We start from the raw sequence: 13,658 nt of genomic DNA, 5'->3' as shown, positions 1-13,658 counted from the left end.
CTGTCCATGCGTATTGTCGATCTATTGGTATTCTCATTGCTTCTCTCACTTGTCGCAGCAATTTTGCCAGGAGAACTGCTCCACACAGCTCGAGTCTGGAGACTGTGACTGGTTTAACTGGTGTCACTCGTGTTTTTGCAGCTACGTGCAAATCTCTCCGTCTTCTTTCACTACTCTGCAGTATACGATGGCGGCATATGCAACTTTAGAGGCGTCACAAAAGCCATGGAGTGTGGTGTTTGGTAAGTTTACACTGTCGGTAAGTATCCATCTATTAATCTTTATTTCTTTCAGGTACTCAAAACTTTGTCTTAATTTAATCCATTCTTTTTTCAGGTCATCATTAATTTCATCGTCCCACCCAAATCTTTCTAGCCATAACTTCTGAATTAGTATCTTGGCTGGAATTATGGCAGCACCCAACCAACCAAGTGGATCATACAGGCGTGAAACATCGGCGAGAATGCTTCTCTTCGTGACGACTTTGGGCAAGGTAAGTAAGTTTGAGTTGTATTGGAACTGATCTGTGTCATTATTCCATGAGAGTCCAAGAGTTTTCATCACACAATCTTGTTTGTCAGTGAAGGCGTGAGTTGATCTTGATGAGGGTTGTACTTGTTCTATGAATTCATGATTGTTAGACGACCATTTTTGCAGAATGAATCCACCTCGTCTTAGCAGCTGTGAGATATTGTTACTTATTTCAATGGCTTCTTCTACTGTATCACTGCCAGACATCAAATCATCTACATAGAAGTCTTCTCGAATAGTTTGTGCAACTTTGGCAGGGAAGTTCTTGGATTCATCATTAGCTACTTGCATCAGTGTTCTAACAGCGAGGTATGGCGCTGAGGCTGTACCGAATGTGACTCGTAAAATACGATATTCATGAAGAGATTCATCCTTGTCTTTACGCCAGAGAATTCTTTGAAAGTTTGCGTCATCTTCAGTTACGAGTATTTCACGATACATCTTTTGTATGTCGGCAACAAATGATACTCTCTTCATTCGCCATCTCATGATTACACTTCTTAAATCTTCTTGCAGTTATGGTCCTACTAGAAGCTGATCGTTCAGTGATGCATTGTTGGAACCCTTACATGATGCATTAAATACAACTCTCGTCTTTGTGGTTTCTTTATCTTCTCTTACTACTGCATGGTGAGGTAAGTATACTGCCGAGTCATTCTTTTCCTTTTCAGGTACCTCTTCCATATGATTTAATGTTATGTATTCTTCAATCACTTGTGTATAGTCTTGTTTTAACTTTGTATTTTGTTCAAATCTTCTTTCTAGTTGATGAAATATCTTCTCTGCTATGCTCTTAGTTTCTCCAATTTGTGTTAGTGGCTCTTCATGTTTGAATGGTAACTTTACAACATAGCGTCCGTCTTTAGTTCTTGTTTGTGTATTTGTATATATGTCTTCACATTTTCTTTCTTCAGCAGTGAGATTGCGTTTGTGTGTCATATCTATCTCCCACATGCTTCTTAGCATATTGTCTACATTTACGTTGTGATGCATGACAATGATGGTGTTTTCAGTTGAGCTTTCATCATTTATACTTCCAAATAGTATCCAGCCCAGATCTGTCTCTTGAGCAGTTGGTGTTCCTGGTGGGCCTTTGACCAAGTTATTCTTCACTATCTCTTGATACACTTCAACTCCTAGAAGCATATCAATGTGACCTGGTGTGTGGTAGTTCGGATCAGCCAGGTTGAGTTTCTCTAGATGAGGCCATTGTTTCTTCGTCAAGGATTTGCTAGGTAACTTGCTGGTTAGTTGCGTCGATAGCACGTACGCATTGATGTCTAGGCAAAACTCTTGATTGTGTCTTGATAATATTTGTAGTTGTACTGCGTGACTTATTGTTGTTTGTGTTGAGCCAACTCCTGTGACATTACCATATGATGGAGTTCTCTTAAGCTTCAATATTTGTGTGGCTCTCTCGCTTATAAATGATGCTTGAGATCCTGGATCGATCAGTGCTCTCAGTAATGTTGTAGTTCCATTGTTGCTCTTTACAGGAATCAAAGCAGTGGCTAAGAGTACCATTTCTTTCTTCGAGGTGAAGTGTGATGCAACATAAACGTCATTGTGTGGTTCTTCTATATCTTCTTCTACATTTGTGTGCATTGATGTCATCCCTGTTGATTGTTTTGTGTCTTCATTTACCAGGGAATCATCCTTTCTTTGATGCAGAAGTGTGTGGTGACGTTTTCTACATATTCTACAGCTTGTCTTCTGTTTACAGTTGAACACCGAGTGCCCTGGAGCCAGGCAGTTGTAGCACAGGCGATGTTCTCTCGCGAGTTCACTTCTCTTTTCAGGATTTAACTTGCCAAATTCCTTGCAGTGACATAAATAATGATCTTCTTTACATAATGTACAAGTTTTATCGGCCGTTGCGACATGAAATGATCGGCTTGACTCTCTGATTGGCTCCCTGTTTGGCTTGCTCGTTGATGTGGCGGCGACAGTAACTTCAAGCGTGCGTATTCTCCTCTCAAGAAAATCAACTAAGTTTTGTAACGTAGGTAGTCCGTCTGAGTACTCGTCACTCACATATTTCTCCCAATCATTGTGTGAATCTTGGTCTAACTTGTGTACTGTTAGGTATATAACCATGTGATCCCAAGAATCAGTCGGAATGTCCATGCCATTCAAGCTGTTTAGGCATTCTTTCGTGTTATCAATGAGGGATTTGAGTTGGCTGGTCGACTGTGTTGTTATTTTTCTATGTGTGAATAACCTCTTTAAAATAGCATTAACAATAAGTCGCTTGTGACTATATCTACCTTTCAGATTTTCCCATGCCGCTTCATAATTTTTCTCAATTACTTGGAAATGTTTTATTGTGTTCCGTGCTTCGCCCATCACACACGACTTCAAATAGTGCAACTTTTGTACTCCACTGAGACTTTTATTTTCGTGAATGAGTGATTTAAATGTATCTTCAAATGATTGCCACTCTTCATAGGCACCCGAGAACGTAGGTAGGTTGATGCGCGGCAACTGCACGTCGTGACTCTTAGTCGACCCATCAGCTGATTGTAACGGGGACTGCGACGTCGTAGGTATAACGCTTAATTGTTGCAATTTATCTAACACATCCGATTTCAGGTCCGTGTATAACTCTTCACAATTATCGTAAACACCCTGTGTGAAGTACTGCATCGTAGGCCGTTGTTGTTTAGGCGTGATAGACACTAAACTATTGTGTAGGTTTCTAAACTGATTCCAATATGAGTCCAAGTTTTGAATAAGTGTTTGAAAGTAACCATTCGTTAATCTTGACTTAGGACACTTTTTATAGTTACACTGCCGGGCAATGAAAAAGTTCCACTCACAAATTTCCGACAACAACTGACCCCAATTTTTTCAAATATTTAATTTGAGATTGGAACAAAATATTACCGATTTTAGTTGGTAATATCCTGATGCTCTGTTAAATGGACTTCAATGTTGCAGAAGACGGCATTAAGCTAGCCTTTTCCGTTTAAAAGTAATTTGGTGCTTTTCTCAGTGGAACCTTTTCATTGCCCGTGAGTGTACTTTGTGTTTTGTTTAACTTCTCCGTGATGTCTTCTAACTGCAACAGTAATTGCTCCATCTTTTCCGTAAGTTAGTTATGAGTATAACACCAATTAATAACTTATTACGTTGGGTTACTGTCCACAGTTGAATTGAATAAAGTTCGTAAACAACACTGATAAGAGCCGGCCGCCCGGCGAGTCTTTTGTTCACTATTTTTTTGCACGAATTACTTGAGTTGCTATTGATTCATTAGTCCGGCTCGATGTTGACCACTATGTTGAGGTGTTAAGGTTCACTTTTGAATAGCACATTTTAGGATAAAGTAAATACGTGTTGATTGGTACAATTTTATTTGAAGACTGTTAGAATGATGTACACAGGTATGCGAGCGCTACGATCAACTATAGCTAGGATAGTACAACAACTATGCAATACGTTAAGATGGATTGGACTAAAGCAGTATACGTAAGCCGGATAAGGTCTTTGTTAGCTATCATTTTAAGTTGCTTGAAGCAGAAGGTAAGTTTTCGTATCCGTCCTCGCACTGCCTCAATTTGTTTGTCCCAGACGAGTCTATCATCCAGCACCACACCCAGGTATTTTAAGTAGGAGACTCTTTCTAGTTGAGGGCAATTGCATGGCGAACCGGCTCTGTCGCGGCTACATTGGTGGATTTTAATATTTATAGTTTTAGTAGGGGCTGTCCGCTCTGTTATGTGAAAAGCTAGGTATTTGGTCTTGGTAGCATTGAGTGTCAGCAGGTTACACTGAAGCCAAGTTGCAATCCGTCGCATACCCAATTCAGCTAAGGCAACGACATCTTCCCATGAGTGCCCATGAAATATAACAGCCGTGTCGTCAGCAAATGAAAATGTTGTAGCATTTGGGAGACTGATTTGGTTGAGGTCGTTGATGTAGAGGAGGAAAAGAGTTGGACCTAGCACACTGCCCTGTGGTACTCCAAAACCTATCGTTTTAAGTTCACTGAAGGTGTTATTTATGCCGATTCTTTGCTTCCTATCCGAGAGGTATGATCTGAACCAGTCCAGGGCTAAACCTTGAATTCCATAGGATGCCATTTTTTTAAGTAGAATTGGTCGAGACACAGTGTCGAATGCCTTGGCGAGGTCAAGGAAGACGCCAACGCACCTTTCACCTGAGTCCAATTTCTTAGCGACATGATCTACTAGGTTGGCTACAGCGTCTTCCGTTGACCTTCCTCGACGGAACCCAAATTGGTGATCATGTAGGAGTGATTCTTTTTCTAGAAACTTCAGCAACTGGTTGTTGACGACTTTCTCGAGGATCTTAGACAAGGACGTAAGTAGAGAAATCGGCCTATAATTGGTCACATCATTCTTGTCTCCAGACTTATATATTGGGCATACGTTGGCCATCTTTAGATTAGCAGGTACAACACCAGTAGAGATACTGAGGTTTATTATGAAAGCTATTGGTCTAGACAAATAGCATGAACAAGTCTTAAGCAACCTATTAGATACATTATCCCATCCAGGAGCAGAGTTAAGTTTCAGGTTACTTATGATCTTTTCAACTTCGACAGTGGGACCTAAGAAAAACGATTTGGTTGAAGAAGATTTGATCTTAATATTATTGGCGAGCTCATGTTCTGTAATGTTATTAATTTTTAATATTTTGTCTGCTAAATCCTGGCCAATAGTTGAAAAATAAGAATTTACTTTGTTAAGCGAATCTTGTTGATTGTCACATATGTTGAGTAGGTTTGTGTTGGGCATATTAGAACGTTTTAGATGGCAGATCGATTTTATTGCCTCCCATGTTTTCTTACTATCTCCCTTACACTGTTGAAGCAATTTCTCGTCATATGCATTCTTAAGGTTTTGAAGTAAGTTGTTGCAAAAATTCCTATACATTTTATATTTAGTTTTAATTTCATCGTTACTTGATTTTTTTCTTGCTTTGGAGTGAAGCTCATTTCTTTTTTTGATGCATTTAAGTTATCCACGGTTGTCTGATGAACTTGGAGTTTCTGATCTCGGTGTGTGAAGTATGTTTTTCAATTAGTAAGTTTAATTTTTTAGTTAATACATTTTCAGCAAGAGCGGCATCTGAGTGACTGTACAAGTCCTCCCAGTCTATAGTGGAAATATCAGTCGCGAGATTGTCATAATTGACTTTCGTCATTGTATTGGTCAAGCCACCATGTTTTACAGGTCCCTTGTCAATGCCAAGTATGATAGAATCATGATCGGTTATGCTAGAACCACAGACAACAGCAGTGCATTTCCGTCGTGTTTTGACTAAAAAGTGATCTAAGCAAGTCTTCCCATGAGTAGGGATGGTGTGGCTTGGTACAAATCCATAATGCCCAGCCATGTTTAGATAGTGTTCCGCCCTTGCATCCGTACTATCCTCACATATATTCAGGTTCATATCACCAGCTATGACTACGGTTTCAGTGGACACACTTTTAATTAAGGATTCGAGCGATGATACAAATGCATCAGTGCAGCATATCGATGGAGATCTATAAATAGCTATAATCGTTAGTTCCTGGTTAATCTGTATTGTAAGACAATTAGCACCGTTAAAGGGGGGTTCGACAATATTTAGGTTTATGTCATTTTTTGCAAAAATTACAATCCCGTCATTTTGATTTTGGTAAAGATAAGATTTATAGAAGTTGTAATGTGTTATACTAAGGTCAGCAGTGTTGTCATTTAACCAGCATTCAGTAAGAACTATAACATCAGGGAGGAATTTGAGTCTTGATAGGAAAAATGTAAAGTTCAAGAAGTTTTTGTTTATGCTACGAATGTTTTGTGCAAGAATGGTGTACTTGTTTTTAATATTCCCAAGTTTTTCGAGACAAGTTTCTGCTCCAACGGTGAAAGTATTAGGTATTAATACGGTTTCATCAATTTCAATTTGTAATGCTGTATTATCCATTAAGTACCGTAATAGGAATTTAATTTTGATTTTAGTTTCGGTCTTAGATATACCATGCTGCACATGTAGGTTTCGGCTTGGTATACCCTTTTTGCAACACCCTGTATAGTGTTTTTTTCCTCAGTGCAAGTGCAAGTACCGTGCCAGAGCATAAACTATTTCGTAAACTTTTTACAACTATAGACAATTAAAAACAAACACATCTAATTTTGAATTCGAACAGAAATTCAGTTGGCCATTTTGTTTATTAGTGAAACTGACTTTGACGTGTACGGGCTAAAAAACACATCCAAAAGGCAAAGTAATTTAATTACTATTTAATTGTAGGCTTAAAATACAAAAAAAACACATAAGCAAAGATGCGCGAGTGCATATCGATCCACGCGGGGCAGGCGGGCGTGCAGATCGGCAACGCGTGCTGGGAGTTGTACTGCCTCGAGCACGGCATCCAGCCCGACGGCCAGATGCCCAGCGACAAGACGGTGGGCGGCGGCGACGACTCGTTCAACACGTTCTTCAGCGAGACTGGCGCGGGCAAGCACGTGCCGCGCGCCGTGTTTATCGACCTCGAGCCCACCGTGGTGGACGAGGTGCGCACGGGCACGTACCGCCAGCTGTTCCACCCCGAGCAGCTCATCACCGGCAAGGAGGACGCGGCCAACAACTACGCGCGCGGACACTACACCATCGGCAAGGAGATCGTGGACCTGGTCCTGGACCGGGTCCGCAAGCTGGCCGACCAGTGCACGGGCCTGCAGGGCTTCCTCATCTTCCACTCGTTCGGCGGCGGCACCGGCTCCGGCTTCGCGTCGCTGCTCATGGAGCGCCTCTCCGTCGACTACGGCAAGAAGTCGAAGCTGGAGTTCGCCATCTACCCGGCGCCGCAGATCTCCACGGCCGTGGTGGAGCCCTACAACTCGATCCTCACGACGCACACGACGCTGGAACACTCGGACTGCGCCTTCATGGTGGACAACGAGGCCATCTACGACATCTGCCGGCGGAACCTGGACATCGAGCGGCCCACGTACACCAACCTGAACCGGCTCATCGGCCAGATCGTGTCCTCCATCACGGCGTCGCTGCGCTTCGACGGCGCGCTCAACGTGGACCTGACGGAGTTCCAGACGAACCTCGTGCCCTACCCGCGCATCCACTTCCCGCTGGTGACGTACGCGCCCGTCATCTCGGCCGAGAAGGCGTACCACGAGCAGCTGTCGGTGGCCGAGATCACCAACGCGTGCTTCGAGCCCGCCAATCAGATGGTGAAGTGCGACCCGCGCCACGGCAAGTACATGGCATGCTGCATGCTGTACCGCGGGGACGTGGTGCCCAAGGACGTGAACGCGGCCATCGGGACGATCAAGACGAAGCGGACGATCCAGTTCGTGGACTGGTGCCCGACGGGGTTCAAGGTGGGCATCAACTACCAGCCGCCGACGGTGGTGCCGGGCGGGGACCTGGCCAAGGTGCAGCGCGCGGTGTGCATGCTGTCCAACACGACGGCCATCGCCGAGGCGTGGTCGCGGCTGAACCACAAGTTCGACCTGATGTACGCGAAGCGCGCCTTCGTGCACTGGTACGTGGGCGAGGGCATGGAGGAGGGCGAGTTCTCGGAGGCGCGCGAGGACCTGGCGGCGCTGGAGAAGGACTACGAGGAGGTCGGCATGGACTCCGGCGAGGGCGAGGGCGAGGGAGGGGAGGAGTACTAGTTAACACCTTTTAGATGATTTATTTTTAGGATCTACCTACTCATTGTTTTTGCTAAGGTCTAATGTTTAATTATATTGTATTGTTGTAATTACTTTAATTGTTATGATACCGGTGCTTTTTGGTAATGCTGAGATAAATATACAAGTGTGATATATCTAAACATACTTTGTTTGTTTTATGAGTCGTTACCAACATAGAACAACAACGTGGATTCGATGGTTAACAACTTTCCTTCCATAAAGTATTAATTAATTTGCATATCTAAATGATAAGAAAGGAATAAACTTAATCCTACCCGTTTTGATGATAGATTTCACATGTGGGTAATCCAGGAATGTCGCAATAGATATCATGAGACAAGCAATAGCCGCGTACGATGTTACATTACACCTCGTAACGTTGGTCAGTACCCACCTTATGCCGGTGGCGGGGCGTAACTATTACCGGAAATATCCAGGTCTTTTATTATTATTATTATTAAATACTTTATTGCACAGTACTAAATATGTACATAGGCGAACTTAATGCTAACAGCATTCTCTTCCAGCTAACCTTGGGTGTTGTGGAGAAAGTTATAGGTAGTGCGAAAGACTGAGAGGAAAAAGTCAATTTGTTTAAAATACCTATAAACACTAGAATATACTTACTTGTATATAATAAATATATACCTATAAGTTACATACATATACAATACATAAACCTAATACATACTATACTTCACAAAGATAATATATATAATAATATCATCGTCACCCTTACATACTACTTACAACAAAACATGTGTATTATATCAGATAAGCTGATTGTTCTGTTTCTGGAGGTAGTACAGACGAACCTTAGACTTAAAAGTTTCAATGGACTGCGATTGCCTTATATGCAATGGTAACTGGTTCCACAAGCGAACCGCTGACACGGTGAAAGAATCCGAATACCCTGCCGCATTATGCTCTGGGGTACGAAAGAGCAAATTTCTACTTGACCGTTGAGAACGGTCAGTAGAGTCGAAGAATGTGAAGCGTTCTGTTAAGTAAGAAGGGGCATTAGGATTATAGGTCAACGTGGATTTGGCCTACACTATACGATCAGTCACTTTTCAGTCGGTACGGATGGGGACTCCCCTGAGTCGAAGAGTATCGGTGTGGAATCCCGATAATGCGACCGGCGTGGAAGTCCTCTTCTCCAGTGGCCAGGTAGGTAGGTAGGCAGGACACGTGGATGTTGCGTGCGCGTGGCGTGTAGGTCGGCTGCGCGGCGTGGTCAGCAACACGGAGGTAGGGGGGTGCCGAACCAGCACGAAGAGGGCGAGCCGTAGAAGTAGGTAGAAGTTCTGTGTACCTCGTAGGGGGAACCGTGGACCCTGGAATAGATGGAAATCCTACGCATCAGTACACAGTTATCTTCTAGGTTCCACATACCGTCATCAAAACCTACAGCAGTACCCGTATTACGAAAATGCGAGCTAACGAATAGAATCGAATGCGAGTGCGACTATTGTCAACTTGACAGCACTTTCGAACACTTTTTACCTTTCGAATGAGTTTCGAAAAGAATGACCACAGAGTAGGTACATAATATTATTCTGACAATGACCTATGGAATGATAGCTGTCAAACTTTCGCAAATCTATACACCGCCATTTTGTTGTTGACAGGTTGACAGCACTTTCGAATAGAATGTGCTGCGTTTTTTCCGGATCGCTCTACTGAGCACCTAGTCTAACTTGATTGAGGCGGCAGTGAAAACCAGAACGGAATACCTAACATTAATTAAAGAAAAAATAGAAATTATTAAGAAAGGCCGAAAGCGGTAGTCTAGCTGCAGCATAATTTTGATAAAACTACGTTAATGCATTTATGCAAGCTAGCGTAATTAAAATAAAACAAATATAAAAGCTGATGATGATTGCATGTCCGCCATCTTGGCTGCTATAAGTGCGCAGTTAGTAAGTAGTTAAGTTAGCTATTTTCTAACTCGTAAGCGGCGTAAGCAGCGAATAAAATAAAATGGAAGCTAAATTATACAAATCTATGAAATTAACACATTTAAAACACAATTAAATACGTAAGAAAGCTAGACAAATCTGTTCACATCTCACCCGAAAGTGGGGAAGATTCACACACTGCATTTAGACTAATTATTAATTATCGATATTAATAACCAACATGCATAAGTTATTATATTATGCGGCGATAAGACGTCCGTTCAGAGCGGAGCAAAGTGGAAGTGCGCGCTGTTTAGAGAGACACGCACTCGGCGTCCCGCGGTGCTGAGGTGGAATGACTGGAGCGCTGGCTGCTGACCGCTGATGGCGGGGCAGGCAAGCCGGAGGATCGAGAGGGGATACGCAACTAGGCAGGTTCTGAAACAAAAGGGCCAGTGTCGTTTATCGAAACGTCGATAGTTAGTATAGATAAGTTAGTAGTGTTAGTACATATCTATTATGTAAGGGGCCGTCCATTAACCACGTGAGGCTCAAAGGGGGGGGGAGGGGGTACTGCAAACCTCACGAAACATCACGAGGGGGGAGGGGGGGTTCTAGTTAGACATCACGTGTATTAATTTTTTGTCAAAAATTAGGTATTTCTGAACCGATATTTTGGACGGCGCAAAAATTTTAACGATTTGTAGTATGACCTATATTTTTCTAGTCAAAAATTGCCTTTACATAGACTTCCATAAAAATACACGTGATCCAGAGGGGGGAGGGGGGGTTGGTCCCAAACTTCACCAAATATCACCAGGGGGGAGGGGGGGTCAAAAAATGAGAAAAACGACCTCACGTGATTAATGGACGGCCCCTAACTAAGGTCAGGTGGGGTAAGAGGGACGCTGGGGGTAGAGTAACAGTAATAATAAAAAGAAAACTATAATGCGCAGCTCAATGGCCACTAGATCGATAAAACAGTAATTAGGCGTAGTTCAAATATTCTTGTATTGATGGCGCTGAAACACAGCAACTAAGCGAGTTATAGATAAAAAAAAAACTGTTGTTAAGCTAAAAAAATTACTACCTAGCTAGAGCGTTCCTGGTTTAAGTTTATTTTAATATCAAAAATGGTTGTTGTTGCGGTTGATTGCTGTGGTACTTAAGTGTAATTATTGCGTTCAATCTTTATTTTCGATGTCAATAAAAACATTACCTTCAAAATGGCAAGGTTGGGAAAAAGGAACGGCTATACCAGGTTAAGAGAAACATATGTTCCTCTTTTCCGGTTTCAGGAGTAACAAACATTGTTAATATTCGCTAAAATATAACACGTTCCGTAAATATCCATGATTTGCTTAACTATATACGGAAAAAGCAAAATGCCTCGAGCTAACGTAATATAAATAAACATTTAAATTGAAATTAAGAGATTTATTAAAACCTGCGTTTTTAGATTTAAGTACGGTGGTGGCCTGCGCCTAAAAGTACAGGCGGAGTTTTTAATATATCTGTTACTAGCTGTTCCCGCGAGCTACTTCGCCTTAAAAAGTTTTCCCGTGGGAATTCCGGGATAAAAAGTAGCCTATGTTCTTTCTCAGGGTCTAGACCATATGTATACGAAATTTCATTCAAATCCGTTGAGTAGTTTTGGCGTGAAAGAGTAACAGACAGACAGACAGACACAGTTACTTTCACATTTATAATATTAGTTAGGATAAATCCGGGGACGTGTTGTGTGTGATGTGTGTAGCAGTGGTGTTTATGTGGATGTGCTTGAGCAGCATGTGAGCTTGAGATCGCTATTTTAAAAACTCCGCCTGTATACTTTTAGGCGCAGGCCACCGTACATTCATTTAATATCACAAAAGGTTTAGCACCTCTGACCTTACATATATGTTCTCTCAAATTACGTTTTTGTTTGCTGTCATCTCAATAAAGACGTTATTTTAAACGGTGTTTGGTTCAATTCCATTTACTCATTATAATTTTTTTCAAATATTGTATAATTAATACTTAAAAACATGACTTATTAAGTACTTAAAAGTATCGGTGATCCTCTAACCCCAAATCTCGGGAAAGAGGAACGTTTATAAGACCTGGCTTTGTTGCTAAATTGTTCCGTAATCACACAAAGAATCTAGTTCTGTGTCAAAAAAATAAAGTACCTATATTTTAAAAACGAAGATTTGTTTCTATTAATATCGAAATTAATGCATTATTTTGGGTAGCTGTAGGCCAAAATATGCAATTATCAGTAAAGTATGTTTCTCTTACCCCGCCTGACCTTAAATAAATGTTTTATTTAGGTACGTAACTACTTCTGTGTTACTAAATTAAATTTATATTAGGTAGGTATTTATGTCTAGAACATAAATAACGCTACACTATTTCCATCACTGTCTATTCCCTGAATGTCCTTCCCCCGTTTACACGTTGTCGTACCTACTCATTGTCGATCTCAAGAATAGTCCACATGGATTTGTAGTGTCAGGGCCCCTAGAGTGATATGCATGGGGTAATCAATAAAAAAACTTTTTGTTTATACCACGGGGCATATTTATTTTATTTATAAAACTTATTTTTTTAACATTTATTTATCGTAACGATGAGATGTTTTAGAAATATTAAATTGTTTAAAACAATAATAATGTTCATAAAATTAAATGTTATACTTAGGGTAAATGCTTCAATCAAAGATAATTATACAATTATCGGTCATCATAACTCAATCATATTCTATGGTACAGATTGGTTTGTCATAGTATAAATTTTAATATTTCAAAAACGTCTAATCACCTAACACATAAGATTATAACTTTAAGAACGTTACACAGGTTTATACAAGAAGTCAAAACTGTTTTATATTCTGATATATTGTTCGTAAATGTAATGTATAAGTAGCTATTCTTCGAGCTCGTGTATAAGTGCAAAGTTATTAAAAAAAGAATATAAAAGTCCAATAATTCTACTATTTACTTAAAACTTATTTTAATGACTAAGTGTATAATTTTCATTATAAATTAAAAATATAATACAAGGGGACAAAACAGATTCTAAAATAATATTTTTGTCAACTTAAATTAAAAATTTAAAACAACTTTTACTAGCTACATATTGATTCGTGACGTAAAATTAAATAACAAAAATATATTTACAATAAACCAATAAATAATTACTGTTAGTAAATAGCAATCTTGTAGAAAAAAAGATAGAAAATATGAATTTAATATTTCTACTGTGACATCTGCATACAATTTATGTGACGTTTTCAGTCACTATCAAGTGTGAACATGACAATCTCTCAATAATAGTTAAATTAAAAAAACTCATAGTATTTTATGCATGAAGCTTTTCTACCAGGATATTGTTAAAAGCACACATCACACCTTGCATTACCTTGAAATCGTTCGAACGGCGAACACTCAGTTATGCCTAGTTTGGAAGATGTCTGAGATATAAAATCTGGTTGCTAACCTAATGTTCAGAAATGTAGTTTTCAGATAACTTTTATGTTATTGAGAAACAGGCTGTGAATTGTGAGTAACAATTA

General features: G+C 40.6%; 2 protein-coding genes across 2 annotated transcripts; one reads left to right on the top strand and one right to left on the bottom strand.

Annotated features, from left to right (window-relative positions):
- Window positions 1-1,047: 1,047 nt before the first annotated feature.
- Window positions 1,048-2,145, bottom strand: LOC125491267. Its single transcript, XM_048632807.1, has one exon. It carries the CDS (start codon window positions 2,143-2,145, stop codon window positions 1,048-1,050), a length of 1,098 nt encoding a protein of 365 aa, XP_048488764.1.
- A 4,553-nt stretch (window positions 2,146-6,698) lies between these two features.
- Window positions 6,699-8,341, top strand: LOC119694811 (tubulin alpha-1 chain). Its single transcript, XM_038122072.2, has one exon. It carries the CDS (start codon window positions 6,828-6,830, stop codon window positions 8,178-8,180), a length of 1,353 nt encoding a protein of 450 aa, XP_037978000.1. The 5' UTR covers window positions 6,699-6,827; the 3' UTR covers window positions 8,181-8,341.
- The last annotated feature ends 5,317 nt before the right edge of the window (window positions 8,342-13,658 follow it).

This window comes from Plutella xylostella, chromosome Z (assembly GCF_932276165.1).
Source record: "Plutella xylostella chromosome Z, ilPluXylo3.1, whole genome shotgun sequence".
NCBI lineage: Eukaryota > Metazoa > Arthropoda > Insecta > Lepidoptera > Plutellidae > Plutella > Plutella xylostella.
This window is presented reverse-complemented; position numbering and strand designations above follow the sequence as displayed.